The following is an 18,484-nucleotide window of genomic DNA, read 5'->3' as shown; positions in this document are numbered from 1 at the left end:
ACAACAACTGCAAACAAGTATGAAGAGACAACGGGTAAAGCCGAAATTCACGTAGAATTACAGGGATCAAGGCACCATTGAGATTTTGTATTTGACATGAACAGCAGAAAAACTTTTCATGAAAATTTTGAGAAAAAGGACTATTGAAAGACCAAGGCTAAGCTTCTAAAATTCTTGGCAATAGCCATGGACAGGATGTTCAGTATATATCTTTTAACTAACTAGTGTTTGTTTAGCACTAAACACTAGAACTTTCTGTTGTTGCCACACCGAGATCTATGAGGTAATGATCATTATTAAAAAAAAAATTTTTAATATTTACTTATTCTTGAGAGAGAGATAGTGTGTGTGTGTGTGTGTGTGTGTGTGTGTGTGTGTGTGTGTGTGTGTGAGAGAGAGCAGGGGAGGGGCAGAGAGAGAGACAGACACAGAATCGGAAGCAGGCTCCAGGCTCCGAGCTGTCAGCACACAGCCCGACGTGGGGCTCGAACCCACGAACTGCGAGATCATGACCTGAGCCGAAGTCAGATGCTTAACTGACTGAGCCACCCAGGTGCCCCCATCATCCTTTTTGAAAGACTAAACAGCAGTCTAGTGAATAGATGTATCATAGCTTATTTAAATATCTCCATATTGATGCATATTTAGATTGTTTCCAATTTTTTAATATTGTAATCATTGTTGCCAAAAAAGTTGTACTTGGATGTCATTGCTGTCTAAGCAAGAATTTTTGTAAGAGAGATTCCCAGAAGGAGAAACCCTGGATTACACATTATATACGCTTAAATTTTTGTAGGTGACCAATTGTCCTCTACAAGCTTGGGCAGATTTATATTCCTGTTAACGAACACTGTAGTGTTCGTTTGCAGTGTTCTCACTAATGCCGGCTGTGATAAACCTTTTTAATTTTTTCTAATCTGAATGAAAAAGATGGTATCTCATTTGAAAAGCTAAATGCATTTAGTTATTAGTGCATTTGAACATCTTTTCCTGTGTTTATGACCATTGACTATTTTGTACTTCTGTGTGAATTACCCATTCATCTCTTCTGTTTTTCCAATTAAGTTGTATCTTTCCTATTTATTTTCATTGAACGCTTTGTTGCAGCATTTTCATTCAGTCTATCTCCTTAATTCTATGTCTTTGATTGTGGAAAATTATAAATTTTTACATAGCTATTTTTATCAGTTTTTAAGCATTTCAAGGTTTCATATCATGTTTAGAAAAGCCTTCCCTATTCCAAAATCTTTTTTAAATTTTTTTAATGTTTATTTTTGAGAGAGAGAGACTGCAAGCAGGGGAGGGGCAGAGAGAGGGAGACACAGGATCCGAAGCGGGCTCCAGGCTCCGAGCTGTCAGCACAGAGCCCGACATGGAGCTCGAACCCATCAACCATGAGATCGTGACCTGAGCCGAAGTTGGACGCTTAACCCACTGAGCCACCCAGGCGCCCCTCCCTATTCTGAAATTTTAAACTCTTTTCTAATTATTTTATTATCACAATAGATAGGTTTACAACAAAGTTGTTGTCCACTGTGTTGTTCAACATGTATTTTTTAATCCACAGAATTAAATCTTAAAAGTGTGCGCTAGGAAATAAGTTTCTCTCTTCTGAAGAAACGACATGCTCTTTTTCCAAACTCTGATTGTATTTCTTCTTTTGCTCTTGAGCCAGGAAACTGAGCCTAGTTTCATCAGGATTTTCCTGTTTTTATTGGAATTTTATCTTTGCAACTGTGTTATTTTGTGCCCTTTACTGCATGCTCCTTTGGATCTTTTCTGAAGTCAGAAAACAACTAAATAATAAATAAGTTAGAAAATGATTAAATAAACAACAAAGGGAAAGTGATTAAATAAATAATAAAAACCTATCATATTTAATTTAAACTTTTTCAGGTCATTTTTTCTTAATCCACTTTACTCTGAATGTTTGGTCTGCTAGAATTAACTAGAATCCAGCTGTTAAGACTATAGATCTCTTGCACTCACTCCATTTATTGGTTTATAACTCGGTGTACCATAGTGTAAGCTTCTTAAAAGCAAGAACTTTTCTAATTATCCTTGAATCCAAGTCACCCTATGGCTGAAAATAAGTACTTAGATGTTTGCTGAATGAATGAACCAGGATGAAATCTAGGTTAAAGCAACAGCCCAAGCATCCCAGGGTATTTCTGTTGGGAAACGTGTTGCATCTACAATTACGGGTGACAGTAATTGAGCAGATGACCCAAAGATACAAGAGCTCTGCCGTCATTAGCCTGGAATCGCCAAGGGAACGAAGCAGAGCATTGCAGTTCAGAAATGTTCCCAACAACACGGGTTAAAAAAAACAAGGGTTGGCATTATCTAAGTAATTAACATACCCAGACACCTTACAGTCCCAAGAAATCCAATGATTTGGGATTTAGTGGTAATCTGCATGCCTACCTTCTCATTTTGAAGAAGCTTTGATGACACAAGGCAATGTGAAAGCTGATTTTATTTCTGAAACTAGATTTTATTTAACTTAGAAATTCCAATCCATGGGATAAATGCAAAGCTAACGTGCAGTGATAAAATTCACCTTTTAGCAATAACTTTGAAATGCAAGAAAGCCTTAGGTGTTAGAATTAGATAAAACTTGGAAGACAAAGTCCTGACATCTTTAAAATGAGCTTTTGGCTTCATTTTCCCAATCCATACCTTTCCCTGACATCTCAATTCCATTTTCTCTGGGATTTTAAGCAATGTGTGTGGTCTCCTTACCCTAGCTGGGCAACAAAGCAAATATGGCTTCTCCCTCACTGATCTTACTCTCTTGATGGATGGGATGGATGGGGAAAGGAAAGAACATATCTTTCTTTTTCCTTCCTTTTTAATTTTAGTTTGGGGGGGGCATGAGCTGGGGAGAGGGTCAGAGGGGGACAGAGAGAGAGAGAGAGAGAGAGAGAGAGAGAGAGAGAGAGAGAGAATCTTAAGCAGGTTCCACACTCTGTGTGGGGCTCAATGTGGAGCTCAATCCCATGACCTTAGGATCATGACCTGAGCTGAAATCAAGAGTTGCACGCTCAACCAACTGAGCCCCCCAGACATTCTATGACAGAACATACCTTAGACCAGCTAGCACTGCAACATAAACCTCTCCATGAGGTTGGCTGGGCTGAGGCCAAGCAAGATGATCAACATTAGACTGTATAATAATAGTTCATTATAACACTTAACAATGTTTCTGCAACTATTTTTTTGTGCTTCTCCACCACCAGCCTGTGAACCTTTTTGGGACAGGAACTGTGTCTCACTCATCTTTCTATCTCCAGACTATTCTATCCCCAGCACAGATACTCAGGAACCCAGTAACTGAACTGGTCAAGGAAGAGCAACAATATGTTGGTCTGGAATAAGGAAGAAAGCAATTATCATCATCATGTTTTTAACTTAGAAGAGCAAGTCCAGTAAATCCACTGGATGCCTCGTAGGTCAGCTTGAAAGAAGGTATACTTGAATTTTTGACAAAGAAAGTGATGGTTCATCATAAGAAGGAACCAAGAAAGTACAGACTTAAATTTTGCCTCTGGAGAAAATCACACGCACGTCTCCACTCAGGGAGGGCTAGGTGAGTGTTTTCACACACACACACACACACACACACACACACACACACACACGATTTCAGCTTCTATGAAAAGGCTCCTACTCCTCTTAAAGGCATTATTTGGAATTTTAAGGAAAACCTGCAGATTGTGTATCAGGGTGCTGAGCTACGAGCCAGGAGTAACAGAAGCCAACCCAGTGGTCATGGCATCACCCCGAACTCTATACCAGGCCATCTCAAGGAGGACCTAGCCTGAGGCAAGAAGTCCTTGGTGCCATTCTCTTACTGCTACCTTTGTGGTAACACGAAACTTGATGTTATAATAGACACACTGTGGATGACAGAATTTTGATAGCCCCCATCTGATACTGATAATATTACGGAAAAGGCACTGGAAACATACACAACTTGTGTTTATTTCCTGATGCCATCGGATGACCTTGGACAAGTGTTTCACACTCTGAGTTGTGGGCTGTCCTTCTCTCTTTTGTAAGAGAAAGCTTTCTGCCTTCCTCTCAGAGTTTCTGTGACGACCAAATTAGATTCAGTACATTACAATGTTTTATGAAGTAATGCAAAGTGGAAGAGAATTCCTGTTATGAAGATCACACGGCTTTCGGAAATCTCTTATGTAGCCGAACTATTTGAAAAAATAATGAAAATTTAAAAAACTTTTATGTATTTATTTTGAGAGAGAGGGAGCGAGCACATGAGCAGGGTAGGGGCACAGAGAGAGGGAGGGAGAGAATCCCAAGGAGGCTCTGCGCTGTCAGGGCAGAGCCAGAGGCAGGGCTCCATCCCATGAATGGTGAGATCACGAACTGAGCTGAAATCAAGAGTCAGACGCTTAACCAACTGAGCCACCCAGCTAGCCCGACAATGAAATTCTCATGGGCCTACCATGAGATTGGTACAACCACATGAGATTGGGTTGCTACCACACCTGACATACCTGATTTCCATTTAACCTTCCTTCAACTAAAGCAGCCACTCTGTTGGCACAGTTTACCATATTATTATGCAACACTTTATGTATATGCTAGAGCAGAGAGAGCAGTCTAGTTAGTGGAATCTATTCTATTGACCAACTTCAACAACGAGCGATCTGTGGTCAGTGTTGTTTCATCACCGGTAAACTGACTCCACCTGCCATCATCCCAAGTGTCTTTGCAGCAAATCCCAGACAGCATATCATTTCACGTGTGAATGGCTAAAATAAGACTCTTATAAAAATATAATCACAACGGCCACATCACGCTTAAAATATCAGTACTATGTTCACATTTTCTCAGTTATCTTCCAAAAAAAAGTTTGCGGGTGGCGGGGGCAGGGGGCGGTATATTCGTTTGGATTCCAGCTTTGGTGGCATGAGCCTGGAGCCAGAGGGGAAGGGAGCTCTCAGATCCTTCTAGAGGCAGCGGCTCCCGTAGTGTTCCATGACTCACTCCCAGAGGAGTAGTCAGAAGTTTGGTCCTATGGGCCTCCAGAGCCAAATGCCAATCGGCTTAAAATAGCTTGATTCTTGTTTTTTGTTGTTGTTGTTGTTTTGGGTTTTTTTTCCCCCAAACAAAACTGCGTGATTCAATGGGTTAAGAGTCTGGGGAGGAGCAGAGGAAGCTGTGAGAATTTAAACACAGGAATGCGTGAAAGTACCTTGAAAATAGTGGTATTGTTGTTATTATTAATTTTAAATGCCATTTGAAACTCATCTGTCATCCCATCTAAATAACTGATGTACATGGGGAGTCTGAAAAGACTTTTTAAGGCAGAAAAGGCACTCCACTGTAGAGCTTCTCCGAGGCACACAGTCTTACCAGCGGGTATAGATGTGGATTTGGGCGCTGGAAGCAAACTCCGGCGGGGTGTTGTCACACTGGAGGACGCTGGAGGGGTCGCCCGGCTGGCCCCCTTGGGTGCGTCTTTGGAAGGCAGAGCCGCCTTCGGAGCTGGCTGGTCTTCATTCCCAAAGGTTGACCCTGTGGGAGGCAGACAGGATGTTAATTATAACTTCATGAAAAATGGATTGGGCCCTCCTTGCCATTTGCAATTGCCAACCAATCGTAACGCCGTCATCTGCTTTAGAATTTGACCTGACTCTTCGTGAGTGGCCTTGAAAAGCCTTTCTCTGGGACCAGATGTGGAAAAGAGCTCCCTTTAGGCTCCGAGAAAAGCCTGTCATTCCAATGCTCTGTGCAAGGGACTCCATAAAAGATAACGGCAGCCTTTGAAGATTTTACACCTGTGCGCAGACACACACAATTTCCTTATGTGGATGTATAATTGTATAATGTGCATACGACACACGTTTATTTAGTGACTCACAGAGGATGAAACCAGTGTGAGTGACCCAGGAGAGGTGAGAATCAGACCCGTACGTGCACGGCTGGTCCAAGGAGCTTGTGCAGAACTCCCTGCTACCCAAGTTATTTTACCTTCGGAACAAGAGGCTTGGGGTGAAGACAGAGGGGTGAGGACCGTGGGCACAGAGAATCTCCTCAAAATCCACAAAGCTTTTTTCTTTTTTTTTCTGGAAAGCTGAGGCCTCATCGAAATACGAAGCCCCTGAATTAGAGCCTAGTTGACGGCAAAGGCAGAAGACGCTTATTGGTCATTTCAGTTTGCCATCCAACACAGAAATACAGAGACTCTGTGTCTACGGGACAGTTTGTTTATGAATGACTGCTCTGACATTGTGAGCATATGGCATATTGGGACATGTGTCAGGCTTAAATACGCAAGGTGGTTGTGGCCCCACGTTTTCTTCTAGATCTTCCCCCAAACTGCTATGGTTTATGCATTTGTCATCTCTTAAAGACAATGACAACACCATCCAATCCTTGTGAAAGCATCAGTCCTTTAAATACGCCTCTGAGTATAGCTGTGAGCCCTAATCCACGAAACAGAGCCTGAATGTACCGGAACTATAGCTCGTTTGGAATTAAGCTATCCGGTTAGAAACGTGACCATCTACCATGGAAAATATGCAATGACAGCTGGAAGAAGTATACAGAATTTTAGCAGAAGATTAAATTTTTTGTTTCCATCATTTTAAAAGGATAGGCACAACATTCTATTTAGATAGGGCCTGCATAAAAATGATAACATTATTCAAATGGCTTCAGTGTTCGAAACACCCAGGAATTGTATTCACCCACTTAGGGTAAGAGATTGCTGCTTTCCTCCCTCTGAAGACCCGAACGTCTCTTTAAAATTCGTGAGATTTGCTTTGTTTCTAAAGAAAAGTGTATCCGAGAAGGAAAGATAAAGAATGTGCTATTTCCCAGCACAAAACCTACGTCCTATCGCTCTTTTAAGGTCGGCACAAGGTTTTAAATAGTTCTAAACAGGGCTAGGAGAATGCTTTTGATCTACGCAAACAACAAATGTATTGAAACTTCACCAAAAGGATCTGCACTGTATCCTGAATATCAGATAGAAAAGGAAGCATATGATTAATCCAGAAACTTCATCAGGAAAAGGGATGCCACACACCTACAAGACAAGAAGTCTTAGCTTCTGAACCATACGATGAGCTCACCAGTCCAATTGTAGAAAGGATGTCTGGAGGTTTGTAGGACATTTCAGATGGAAGGAGGGGGCTCAGCCACTGGATATATTTCACCTGGAATCATCTACTGTTTAGCCTACTGCTGACATACTGCGCGAATAATCTATCACTAAAACGTGTACTGGAAGCCGAACTGAACATAAAAAGTTTCACAGGGTCTTTTCCTCATTAACGTTTCTTAAGAAGGGAAATATTTTGTATCTTTGGTAAAGTTCAAATGTCCTTTCATCAAACCCTCTTACACCTGGCATCATCCTCTTATGTGAAATTTATTATTCAGAGAACATGTCAACTTAGAGATTCGGCGGCCTTCCAGGCTGGAAAGTAATTCATCTGTTTGAAGAACAAAGTGTCAAGGAAGCTACGTGGGTGATGTACTCTCCTCTGAGTGAGGTCTTGAATTAACGGAAAAAAAAAAAAAGAAAGTAAAATAAAATAAAATAGAACACTCTTCTTATCCACCATTGTGGGATACAGCTGGCAGTCAACAGCATCGCTCTTTGAAAACCAGCTTAAGTCAGCCAGTAATTAAAGACTCATTATTTAGTAAGCGAAAAGGACGCAGAATTTGGGAATTACTGCCGAATTCTATAAATGCTCTGGGTGCTTCACAATGCAGGCCACATTAAACCACTGCTTGCTAAGAGGAAGGAAACACGTGGAAATAAACAAACGGCTGTGTAAGCCAGAACAATGTTCCGAAGGATTCAGTCAGTGGAAGTGGTTCATGTGTCTAATCCAGTCCTCTCATTGCCAACCAGCCTGAATCTGGCCTGAACCATCGAGGTTATCACCTGGATAAATGGTGCAGACCGGGGAGCAGAACAACCAGGGGTGGATATTATCTCCTCCCCTTCCACCTCCCTGCACCTCAGTTTCTTCATCTGTAAGTGGGGATACTGAGCATGGACCTCATAGGGCTACTGTGGGAAGTGAAAGAGCTAACGAAAATGAATTTGTAAATGTTAATGCCAAGAGTGGGCACAAGAAAACAGAATGGTGTCTGTGCATACTGAACCCTCCTGTGTCAGTTATGAACACACACAGGTTAGTTTTCAACTCAGCGGCCGGTCCTTACAGCCAATCAGTTTTTCATAGGACTTGGCCAAGTATCCAGAGATTGCTATCAGATGGGCTGCTCTCTGTGAGAAGGAAGGAAAGGACTGAAATAAATCTGACAGCAACAGCAGGATGTAAGACTAAAGAGATCCAGTATGATTGTCCTTAAAACATATGTTGAGCGACTTGAGACCCAGGAAACGGTGAGAATAAGAACAGAAAGGAACACCACGCTTAAGAGATACCGACTATCGCTGGCTCCATCATGACTGAAACTGTTAGGGGGGCGCCTGGGTGGCTCAGTCGGTTAAGCGGCCGACTTCGGCTCAGGTCATGATCTCGCGGTGAGTTCGAGCCCCGCGTCGGGCTCTGTGCTGACAGCTCAGAGCCTGGAGCCTGTTTCAGATTCTGTGTCTCCCTCTCTCTGACCCTCCCCCGTTCATGCTCTGTCTCTCTCTGTCTCAAAAATAAATAAACGTTAAAAAAAAAAAAAGAAACTGTTAGGACACAGGGCATAAGCACGTTCAACTTTCCTAGATGTTCAAAATGGCTTTCCAAAATTTCCTGTTGTAATTCACACCCACCACAGGTCGTGACTGTCAGACTTTCATTAGTTGATGACATTGGTTTTAATTTATAGGTCTCGGGGAGGCAGGGAGGTGGAACATGTTTTTCATATAGTTATTAGCTATTCAAGTTTTTTCTTCTATAAGACGCCTGCTCATTTTTCTACTATTTTGCCTTTCTAAATGACATAGAGGAGGTTGTTTTTTTTTTTTTAATATTCTGGATACTGATCCTTCATTGGTATATATTTTAAATTTTTTCCGTCTTTCTTTCTCCACTTGATTGGTACCTTATGAATCTTAGCTTTTCCTTCTCCACGTGAGATAATAAAGATGTTCTTCTGTGTATTCTTCTAAATGGCTTAAAACTTTTTTTTTTTTAACTTCAGATCAATTCATCTGGGATGGAGCATGGAGTAGGGATGGAATTTGTTGCTGCTGTTTCTATATAGACAGCCAGTTATCCCAGCCCCGTGCATTGGGCAGTCCCTTCACTGCCAGCTGTTGAGTATCAAGCTTCCATACAGGCCTGATTGTTAGACTAAGCTAACAACCCCCAAATTTCAGTCATGTGACATAACAGAAGTTTCTCTGTCAATCGTGAATCATCTCACACAGGTAATCCGGATGATCTGCTGTGCTGGGGAGCTCTATTCCAGGCAGGGACTCGGGCTCCTTCCATCTCCTGCTTTTGCCCTACCCTGGGTCTCTCAAGAGACATTAACACGCAGCTGGGGAGAAAATGAATTGTTCATGGAAGGATTTTATGGGTCAGGCCTAGAAGTGGAGTGCATCACTTCTGCCATGGGCCCACTGGCCGGGGAACGTAAGCTCCGTTTATGCCTAGGAGAAAAGGGAAATCATCTGGTGAACGCCTATCCACTCTGCCTCACGAGGCTCCATTTCTGAACTCTATATTCTGTTTCATTGATCTCTTTGTCTCTCACGATCCCAGTACTACACTGATTTACCATCGCGTGAGACAAGGCTGGCACGCCGAACCGGTCCAAGGCAAGTACCTCCGACTTTGCTCGTTCACTTTACAACGGTCTTGACCCAAATATTCTTGACTCTTCCTCTTGCGTATCAATTCTAGAATCTACTTGTCAAGTTCCAAGAAAAGTGGTCAGAATTTCCAACAGATACAATTAAATCTTTTTCTCTGAACCGCAACCAGATCGAAGGAAGAACGCGCACAGATTTCACTCAAGATCAGCAGACATACGCTGAGCTCCGAGTCTACCGTGGGTGGCGTGTTAGATGAGAGAGATACAGAGAAGGCAGAGTTCCATGAAAAAGCAAATACCACATCAGTGGCAGTACTTCTTAAGGGTCAAAATTTGTGGGGATATTTGGAGTTGAAGCAACATCGGCATTTAGCGGGTAGGGCTGTCGATACCTCTGTTCAGGAGACATGTAGAAATGTAGGAGACCACGGAGAGCAAGGGCTAATAAATGCCAGGTGAGGGGTACGACGCAGGGAGAAAAGGTAACGTTGTTCGTAAACCATCACACGTCATCAAGGGAATCTCCCTATGCCATTCTTAACTTTGTTACGTTATCGCCACTGAAGTCTGCAGGTGTTCCCCTGATTGCAGTAACTAAAGGACAAAAGCCTGCTATTTCACTGCTGGATGGTGGCCATCTTTTGCAGATATCCAAATCATCATATCATCCACTTCCTGCTTGGAAGGCAAGATCGCCTTCATTAGAGTGTGAGAATTTGCAAGGTCTATGTTCTGCATGGTTACAGAATCAAGCTGGGTCCAGTTGAATTTATAAACCTAACTGCACTGTATTTTTCCCTTTAAACCACCAGGACAACTATGCTTAGTCAGCACTACATCCTAGAAGAAAGTGATTGCTCTCCTCTCCCTCCAGGACGGCTCCTAGAGTTCATTACCCACAGTGCTTACATCCTTGAGCTGGTGGATCAAGTCTACCAAACCTTCATGGAGTTGGACGCCTACCTCACACCATATGCAAAACCTAATTTAAAATGGATCAGGGCACCTGGGTGGCTCAGCCGGTTCAGCATCCGACTTCAGCTCAGGTTGTGATCTGGTAGTTCATGGATTCAAGTTCCACATCGGGCTCTGTGCTGACAGTTCAGAGCCTGGAGCCTGCTTCGGATTCTGTGTCTTCCTGTGTCTCTGCCCCTCCCCCGCTCACACTCTGTCTCTGTCTCTCTCAAAAATAAATAAACGTTAAAAAAAATTAAATGGATTAAAGACCCAATGTATGCACTAAAATTATACATTTTTTAGAAGAAAACATAGATGTAAATCCTAATGACCTTGGGACTAGATAATAATTTCTTAGATATAACATCTAAAGCACAAGACACTCAAGAAAAAAATAGATAATAAGATTTCATCAAAATAAAAGCCTTAGTGCATCAAAGGACACTATGAGTAAAGAGGAAAGACAGCCTACAGAATTGAAGAAAATATTTTCAAATCACTTATCTGATAAAGGTCTAGGATCCAGAATAAAGATCTATAGCTCAACAATTAAAAGACAAATAATTCAATTAAAAATGAACACAGAATTTGCGTAGACATTTCTCCGAAGAACATATACAAATAGCCAATAAGCACATGAAAAGATGCCCGACATCTTTAGACACTAGGGAAACGCAAACCAAAGAAACCACTGTAAACCCACTAGGGTGGCTATAATAAAAAACACAGACAATAGCCAAGTCGGGGGAGACGTGGGGAAACTGGAACCTTCCACACATCACTGGTGGGATCGCAATGTGGTGTCGGTGCTCCGGGTGATATACTCTTGTACAAGTTCCCACACGAGGAGGATGATACCTAATCCCTCCCTAACCCCCTTCACACTTCTCATCTACTCTCACAAAATCGGGTGTATATCTGATCTACTCTGGTCCTACAGGACAGACAGTGGAAGACACATGCAATTCAGGCCAGAAGAGGCTGCACTAAAGGCAGGCACTGGGAGGAGGAAGTGTGAATGTTTAGGATACCTGACGCGCCCCTGCCAAGTAACGGGTGGTACCTATTCAACCTTCTCGAAAGGGTGACTCTGGCTACGGCTGAGGTCAGGATGAGATGTTAGGGCTTCTGATCCATATTCCAATGTGCTCTTTCACTACTTCGCCCATTGGAATGCCAAGAAGTTAACCTGAATCTTAAAAAGAAGAACGGACGGCAATGAGGGACAGACACTAACCAGACCAGAATGAGGTTCTTAAAAGGAAGGCTGTAGAAGAAAAAGCAAAGCCGTTATTAATACTATCAGGGCATTACAGCCAAACTTTAACTAACATGTTTCATTGATTTTGAATATTTATACGTATTATAATGATCATACTACTCTCTTCGCTGATTTTTTTTTTTTTTTTTTAATAATTCCAGGCAATCAAGTTGTATCATGTTCTGGCTGCATGATTGCCTACTTGATGCATATTTGATTGATTTAGCAGCAGTTATCACCTGGTGGCAAAATTGAGTTTAATTATTAAAGTACCAACTGAATGTTTTATTTCCCACCTCCTGCATATTTTAACCCAGGTGTATGTTTCATTTTGTGCGTTAAAGAGCTAAAGGAAACCCGCTCTCTTACGATTTCAGCAAGGCTATTTCTTTGTCAAAAGGAAGTAGACTAAGCCTTCCAGGCTCTACACTAGGCAGGGGTCCCAGGACAAGCATGGTCCAGCCCTCACATACCTTCCAGTGTGTGTGGGGGGGACACTCACACCCCAAACACATGCCCAGACAGAAACGCCAAGGGGCAGAGCTAGAGGGAATCTCAAGGGTGAAGGAGAATGGGTGCTTGGGGACAGCCTCCTGGAAGGGGTGACACATAATCATTTCCCTCAGCTGCACACTAGCACCTCACCTCTTTTATTCTTTCTTATGAATGACATCATCATTATTCTAGAGACTTAGGATGGGGTGCCACAGTCATCTTTGAATCTCTCTTTCCCTTTTATCAACCAATGCAAGTCACTGTGCTTCCGTTTCCATTCTGGACTTCTGATTTAAATCCCCTCTCTGCTCCTGTGCCTCCCCCCCCCCCCATCCCCTACCCTACCCCCAGGGTCTGTCCCTTGGCACTTCTTGGAGAGACAATAGTGTCAGGTCTCCTCCCCCCACCCCACCCCCACTCAGTTCACCCTCCTCACTGTGCCTTGTTATTCTTCCCAAAGCACAAGCATTTCAATGCAGTCTTCCAAGTAAGTACCACTGCTCTCTGGCATTCAAGCTCTTCCACTATCTGGTTCCAGCTAGCTTTCCCGCCTTACCTCCCGCATCAAGAACAGTATAAAGTAACTGCAGGCAGGATTCCCCAGGGCACTTCCTGCTCTGCCATAATCAAGGCTGTGCTCCAGAAACGCTGTAGGAATGAAGAAAGTACTCGGTGCTGATGTGTCCCATGGCCAGGGCTTCCTGTCACAGACGCTTCTTTTCCCCAACTTCTGAGCCCGCAGGCTCTCAAAAAGCTCCATGCTCGCCCCAACGGCTCCTGTGAATGTAGTTGCACTGAGCATGGCCACGTTGGGCATTTGTTGTTTAAAGGGCGGGGGTTGTCTATGGTGTGATATGGTGGGCTTTGAGCATTTTTGAAAACAATAAACAGAAAGACAAAAATCGGAGCTTAGGCAAAAATGGGTGAACGGGAGTAGGGGGTACAGGCTTCCAGGTGTGGAATGATCAAGTCACAGGGATGAAAGGCACAACGCAGGGGATAAGCCAATGGTATTGGAATAACGTGGTGTGGGGACAGGTGGTGGTGGCACTTGTGGTGAGCAAGCACAGCAAAATGTATAAACTTGTCAAATCACTGTGTTGTACACCTGTAACTAATGTAGACCATATTCAAATGGAAACACTTTCCTTTAAGTTAACATTTTTTGTCTTTCTGCCTAAGCACCACTACCCTTCTCCCCAAGAGAGGATACCGTTTACCTAATACTTCTCTAGATTGCATTGCAAATTTTTAGTCTCACCTTAAGCGTTAATCTCTGGGTTTGATAAAGTTTGAGAGGCTAATGGTTAAGTGGTTAAGACCACCTGGGTTCAAATGCTGGAGCCACTTCTTACTAGTTGTCTGACTTTGGACAAGTTGTTTACCCTCTCTGTGCCTCATTTCTTCATCTTTAAATTGTGGGGGGGGGGCGGGGTAACAGCAGTACCTACTAACTAGAGTTGTCATATTATGACAGTTATTACATGTTTAGAATAAGGTGTTCAGAATAGCATGTGGCACATATAAGCACTCGGTGAACGGTATCACTGAGGTCTGCCCACTCACCCAACACGGAGCCTCATTTGAAGCCCATCAGCCCCATCAGCCTATCCCCTCCTCCCTCTTTTTCCAGCCACCCATCCCTTGTGGCTTCCTATCTTTCCAAGGCTTTAACTGGGATCACTTCTGGGGGTCTGACTCTAACAAGGAAGCTCTAGAGAACGATGGTTCCTTCTATATCCATCTTTCCCCAGTAGCCTAAGTCCTAAGGAAAGAAAGACATACAGCGTACATTTCACTACTCCCTATTGACCTAGAGCAAGTGCTAACTTCTTACTAAGCCAGGAGGTGGCCTCAGAGTCTTTCTCAACACAGCACTCCAGGAGGCCAGTAACTTATTCCAGCCCTAGACCAGAAGACACATCCTCATACACTCAGCATCCTTATGGGGGGGCAGGGCACACTTCTGGAGGTCAGGGGCTAGGTGGGAAAGGATTCCTCTAGGTCCACAGGAACTTCCTGGATTCCTGCTGCAGGGACCTCAGCTCCTGAGCTCTTCCGGCTGGGCTTTGGCAGTAAGATAACAGGAAGAAGGAGGAGAAGGAGGAGGAGGAGGAGAAGGAGGAGGAGGAGGAGAAGGAGGAGGAGGAGGAGGAGAAGGAGGAGGAGGAGGAGGAGAAGGAGGAGGAGGAGGAGGAGAAGGAGGAGGAGGAGGAGGAGAAGGAGGAGGAGGAGGAGGAGGAGGAGGAGAAGGAGGAGGAGGAGGAGGAGGAGGAGGAGGAGGAGAAGGAGGAGGAGGAGGAGGAGAAGGAGGAGGAGGAGGAGGAGGAGGAGGAGGAGGAGGAGGAGAAGGAGGAGGAGGAGGAGGAGAAGGAGGAGGAGGAGGAGGAGGAGGAGGAGGAGAAGGAGGAGGAGGAGGAGGAGAAGGAGGAGGAGGAGGAGGAGAAGAAGGAGGAGGAGGAGGAGGAGAAGGAGGAGGAGGAGGAGGAGAAGGAGGAGGAGGAGGAGGAGAAGGAGGAGGAGGAGGAGGAGAAGAAGGCTTATGTATTTATTGGCCCTCTGTGAATCTGAGAATTAAATGAGAAAGTGCACAGAAAGCCCTTTGCAAAGTGTCTCGTATCCAGTAAACGCTAGTTGTCGTCAACAGCGGGAGCATCAGCATCTGTAGAAGCAGCTCTCTTATCAGCGAATTTCTTCGAGCTCCCCATCTAGCCCACATGACACCAAATGGCACTGCTTTTTAGGAGATCCTGTTCCATGCGAGCCCTGTGGAAATACCCTTGAGACTTCCCTAACCCTCCCTCTCACTTGCAGAAGCAGATGGTATCTGTAAGTCGTGAATGCGGACATCGATGGCTAACCTCCACCTTCACACATTCCTAAGGCTCCAGCAGACAGTCTCCCCAGGGCCCCGGGACTAGGCATAATCCCCCATGTTTTGTTATTTGACAGCCATCACGACTAAATCATCACAGGAGAAGAAAGATACCTTTGTCCCCCCAATTCTCTATCCCCCCGCTGTCCCCAGGCACTCCAGAAAAGCTTCACCTTCTCCTTCTGGAGTCCATACTAATACACAGCAGAGAGGGTCCTCTTTCCTATTTCTTCTCAGGAAGTAGGGGGAATATGGGTGCAGGTGAGCTGATAAAATGAGATTCATAGTTTTACAAACGTAGGCCTGGTGAATGTGACCCCTGGGTCCCCATCTGAGCAATCTGCGACAGTCTGGAATGTGGGCCAGTCTGTCGGTCCTTCAAAGCCTGGTTAAGTGCCACCTTCTGTATAGTATCTTCTCAACTCCCTTCTAGGTAACAGAGCTACTCTACGAAAGACCCAGCTGGTTAACAAAGAAAGCAAAGGTCAGGGGTGATAAAACCATCTCTCTTAAAATCACAGAAGTAACCAAGGAAGGTGAAAGCCAGCATCACCCAGCCTAGGACTTCTGAGCTCCCAGCACATAAATGACTTAAAGCTTACTTTTAATTTGAGAAATTCTCTTTAATATTTACCAAGGCACATTCGCAAAGGAGAGGACATCGTCAAATATTGATGGAGGTTAGTTACTTAAAAGACCGAGGGCTAATATATGACATATCGAGAGACTTTTGGGTAATTAAAAGCAACTTTTTCCATTCCTTTTTTATATCAATTAGTCCAGTTGTAACAAATCCCTTTTCCCTATCTGAAGTGCTTAAAAGCTTGAGCCACCGTCCCTGAACGCCCTGGTTCATCACTGTGTGAATCTTTTAGTAGTTAATACCTTGGGGAAAATATTTAAACTGGAGCATTTTAATTATATACTTAATATGGGAGTTGTTAAAAGATAAGCGCATCTGATTTGAACTCAATTTAAATTCTGCTGAAGTTATTAGTACGGTGTAAGAAATGATAGAAATGATCAAGGGCTTCTGTATCAGCTTTTATTAATAGAGCAATAAGAAAGTTTAGGTGTTCCATTTCTACAGCTCAGATTTTGTGCTCTATTGTAGTCGCCTTTTTTGTGTCACGGATTTAATTAGCTGCTTCGAGGCACCTGAGGGTCTCATGGATTATTCCATGTCAAACACTGCTTTAGTGAGCCCCAGTTTGGCAGCAACCCAAGTTCAAACCAGGAGAGACCAAGTCCAATGCCGAAAAGTGGCTCACTGCAACTGAGACCCAACCTCGTCTCCCATATATTTACAAACACTGTAGGGACTGCTGGAAGGAGCCGGATTGTTCCATCTAGCCAGGAGTTTTTGCACTCTTCAAAAGAACCATTTCTTTTTTTTAAATTTTTTTTTAACGTTTATTTATTTTTGAGAGAGAGAGAGAGAGAGAGAGAGAGAGAGAGAGAGACAGAACGTGAATGGGGGAGGGGCAGAGAGAGGGGGAGACACAGAATTGGAAACAGGCTCCAGGCTCCGAGCCATCAGCCCAGAGCCCGACGTGGGGCTCGAACTCACGGACCGCGAGATCGTGACCTGAGCTGAAGTCGGAAGCTTAACCGACTGAGCCACCCAGGCGCCCCCAAAAGAACCATTTCTACCTAGTAGCATCTGGGGAATATGAAACCTTTCAGGGAGAAGTAACTGAAGAGCCTCTTGGGAAATGAACAGCAGAGTGGCTTTAAGGAGGTGTGTTGGCAAGCACCATAATATTCAACACCTGGACTCCAAGAATTTTCTCCCTCCTCCTTGGAGCTAGAAAACTCCCTCTCTCCCTTCAGGGTCCGTGAGGATAGCCATCTTCCTTTTTTTCCCCTCTTTCAACATGCCGGTTGTGTCTCTCAACAACTTCAGGGCACTTTCTGTTTAGCCCAGAGTTTTCAACAGAACTGTCCACATCTTAGACCAGGGGAGTCTTTGCTGTGCATTCATTGTAGGATGCTTAGCAATATCCCTGGTCTCTACCCACTGGATCCAATAGCACTATCTCTCCCTGCCCATCCCTGTACTGTGACAATCAAAAAATGTCTGCAGACATTGCCAAATATCCTCCAGGGACAAAAACCATCTCCAGTTGAGAACCACTGCTCTAGCTGAAAGACTAAGACATTTAGGCAAAATATACTACTTACCTGTCTTGGTGGAAGACGAAATTAGTAATATCTAAAATCCTGCTGGGTTAGCGTGATAGCTAATTCTTTAATAATTTTTGATTGGAAATTTTTGGTTAACCCTTTAGGCCAATGAGAACTGTATGAATACACTGTCTTTGATATTTAAGAGTATTTTAATCTTGATTTCAGGTCATGCCATGATCTCATGGTTCATGGGTTTGAGGCCCACATCAGGCTCTGCACATGGAACGTGCTTGGAGTTCTCTCTCTCTCCTCTCTCTCTGCCCTCCCCCCCCCCACCCCCCGGTCATGCTCTCTCTCTATCAAAATAAATTAAAAAACTTAAAAAATTTATTTTCTTGGGGGCACCTGGGTGGCTCAGTTAAGCATCTGACTTCAGCTCAGGTCATGATCTTGCGGTTTGTGGGTTCAAGCCCCACGTTGGGCTCTGTGCTGACAGCTCAGAGCCTGGAGCCTGCTTCAGATTCTGTTCCCCTCTCTCTCTCTCTCTCTGTCCCTCCCCTGTCCACACTCTATCTCTCCCAAAAATAAACAAATATTTTTTAAAAAGTATTTTTTTAAAAAAAGAAATTGCATGGGGGAAACCCCAATAGGAGACAAATGGTGATGCTCTTTGAGGAGTTTAAATCATCATGGTTATTGAACAGAGAGGACGTCACTCCTTATAAGAATCCCACTAAGAAATAAACACTTTTGAAAGCACTAAAATTGCTGGACTTACAGAACAAAACAAAAGAAAGAGAGTTCTCTTTTTCTTTCCTACGGCTGCCTGTGTGTTTCTGGCCATTGCCTTGGATGAAAGGGGACCACGGTCACTGAACCCTGGGGGAGGTGCTGCTACAGCATTGAGAACATGGCAGTCCTGAGTCAGCCATTACCTTTTTTCATCTGTGTCCTCCTTTGTAACCTCAGAGGAACAACCACCACTGGGACCATCA

The 18,484-nt window shown here is 43.8% G+C and overlaps 1 protein-coding gene across 2 annotated transcripts in view; it reads right to left on the bottom strand.

Annotated features, from left to right (window-relative positions):
* The window catches only part of MTUS2 (microtubule associated scaffold protein 2), a 394,139-nt gene that overhangs the window by 170,539 nt on the left and 205,116 nt on the right, over nucleotides 1–18,484 (bottom strand). For both annotated transcript variants that reach the window (XM_045047752.1, XM_045047789.1), the window contains exon 5: nucleotides 5,386–5,547. In XM_045047752.1, coding sequence (XP_044903687.1) covers nucleotides 5,386–5,547 — 162 coding nt within the window. The remainder of the gene's footprint in view (nucleotides 1–5,385; nucleotides 5,548–18,484) is intronic.

The sequence above is a fragment of the Felis catus genome, chromosome A1, assembly GCF_018350175.1.
Source record: "Felis catus isolate Fca126 chromosome A1, F.catus_Fca126_mat1.0, whole genome shotgun sequence".
NCBI lineage: Eukaryota > Metazoa > Chordata > Mammalia > Carnivora > Felidae > Felis > Felis catus.
The sequence above is the reverse complement of the archived record's forward strand: the minus strand, read 5'-3'. Positions and strand labels throughout refer to the sequence as shown.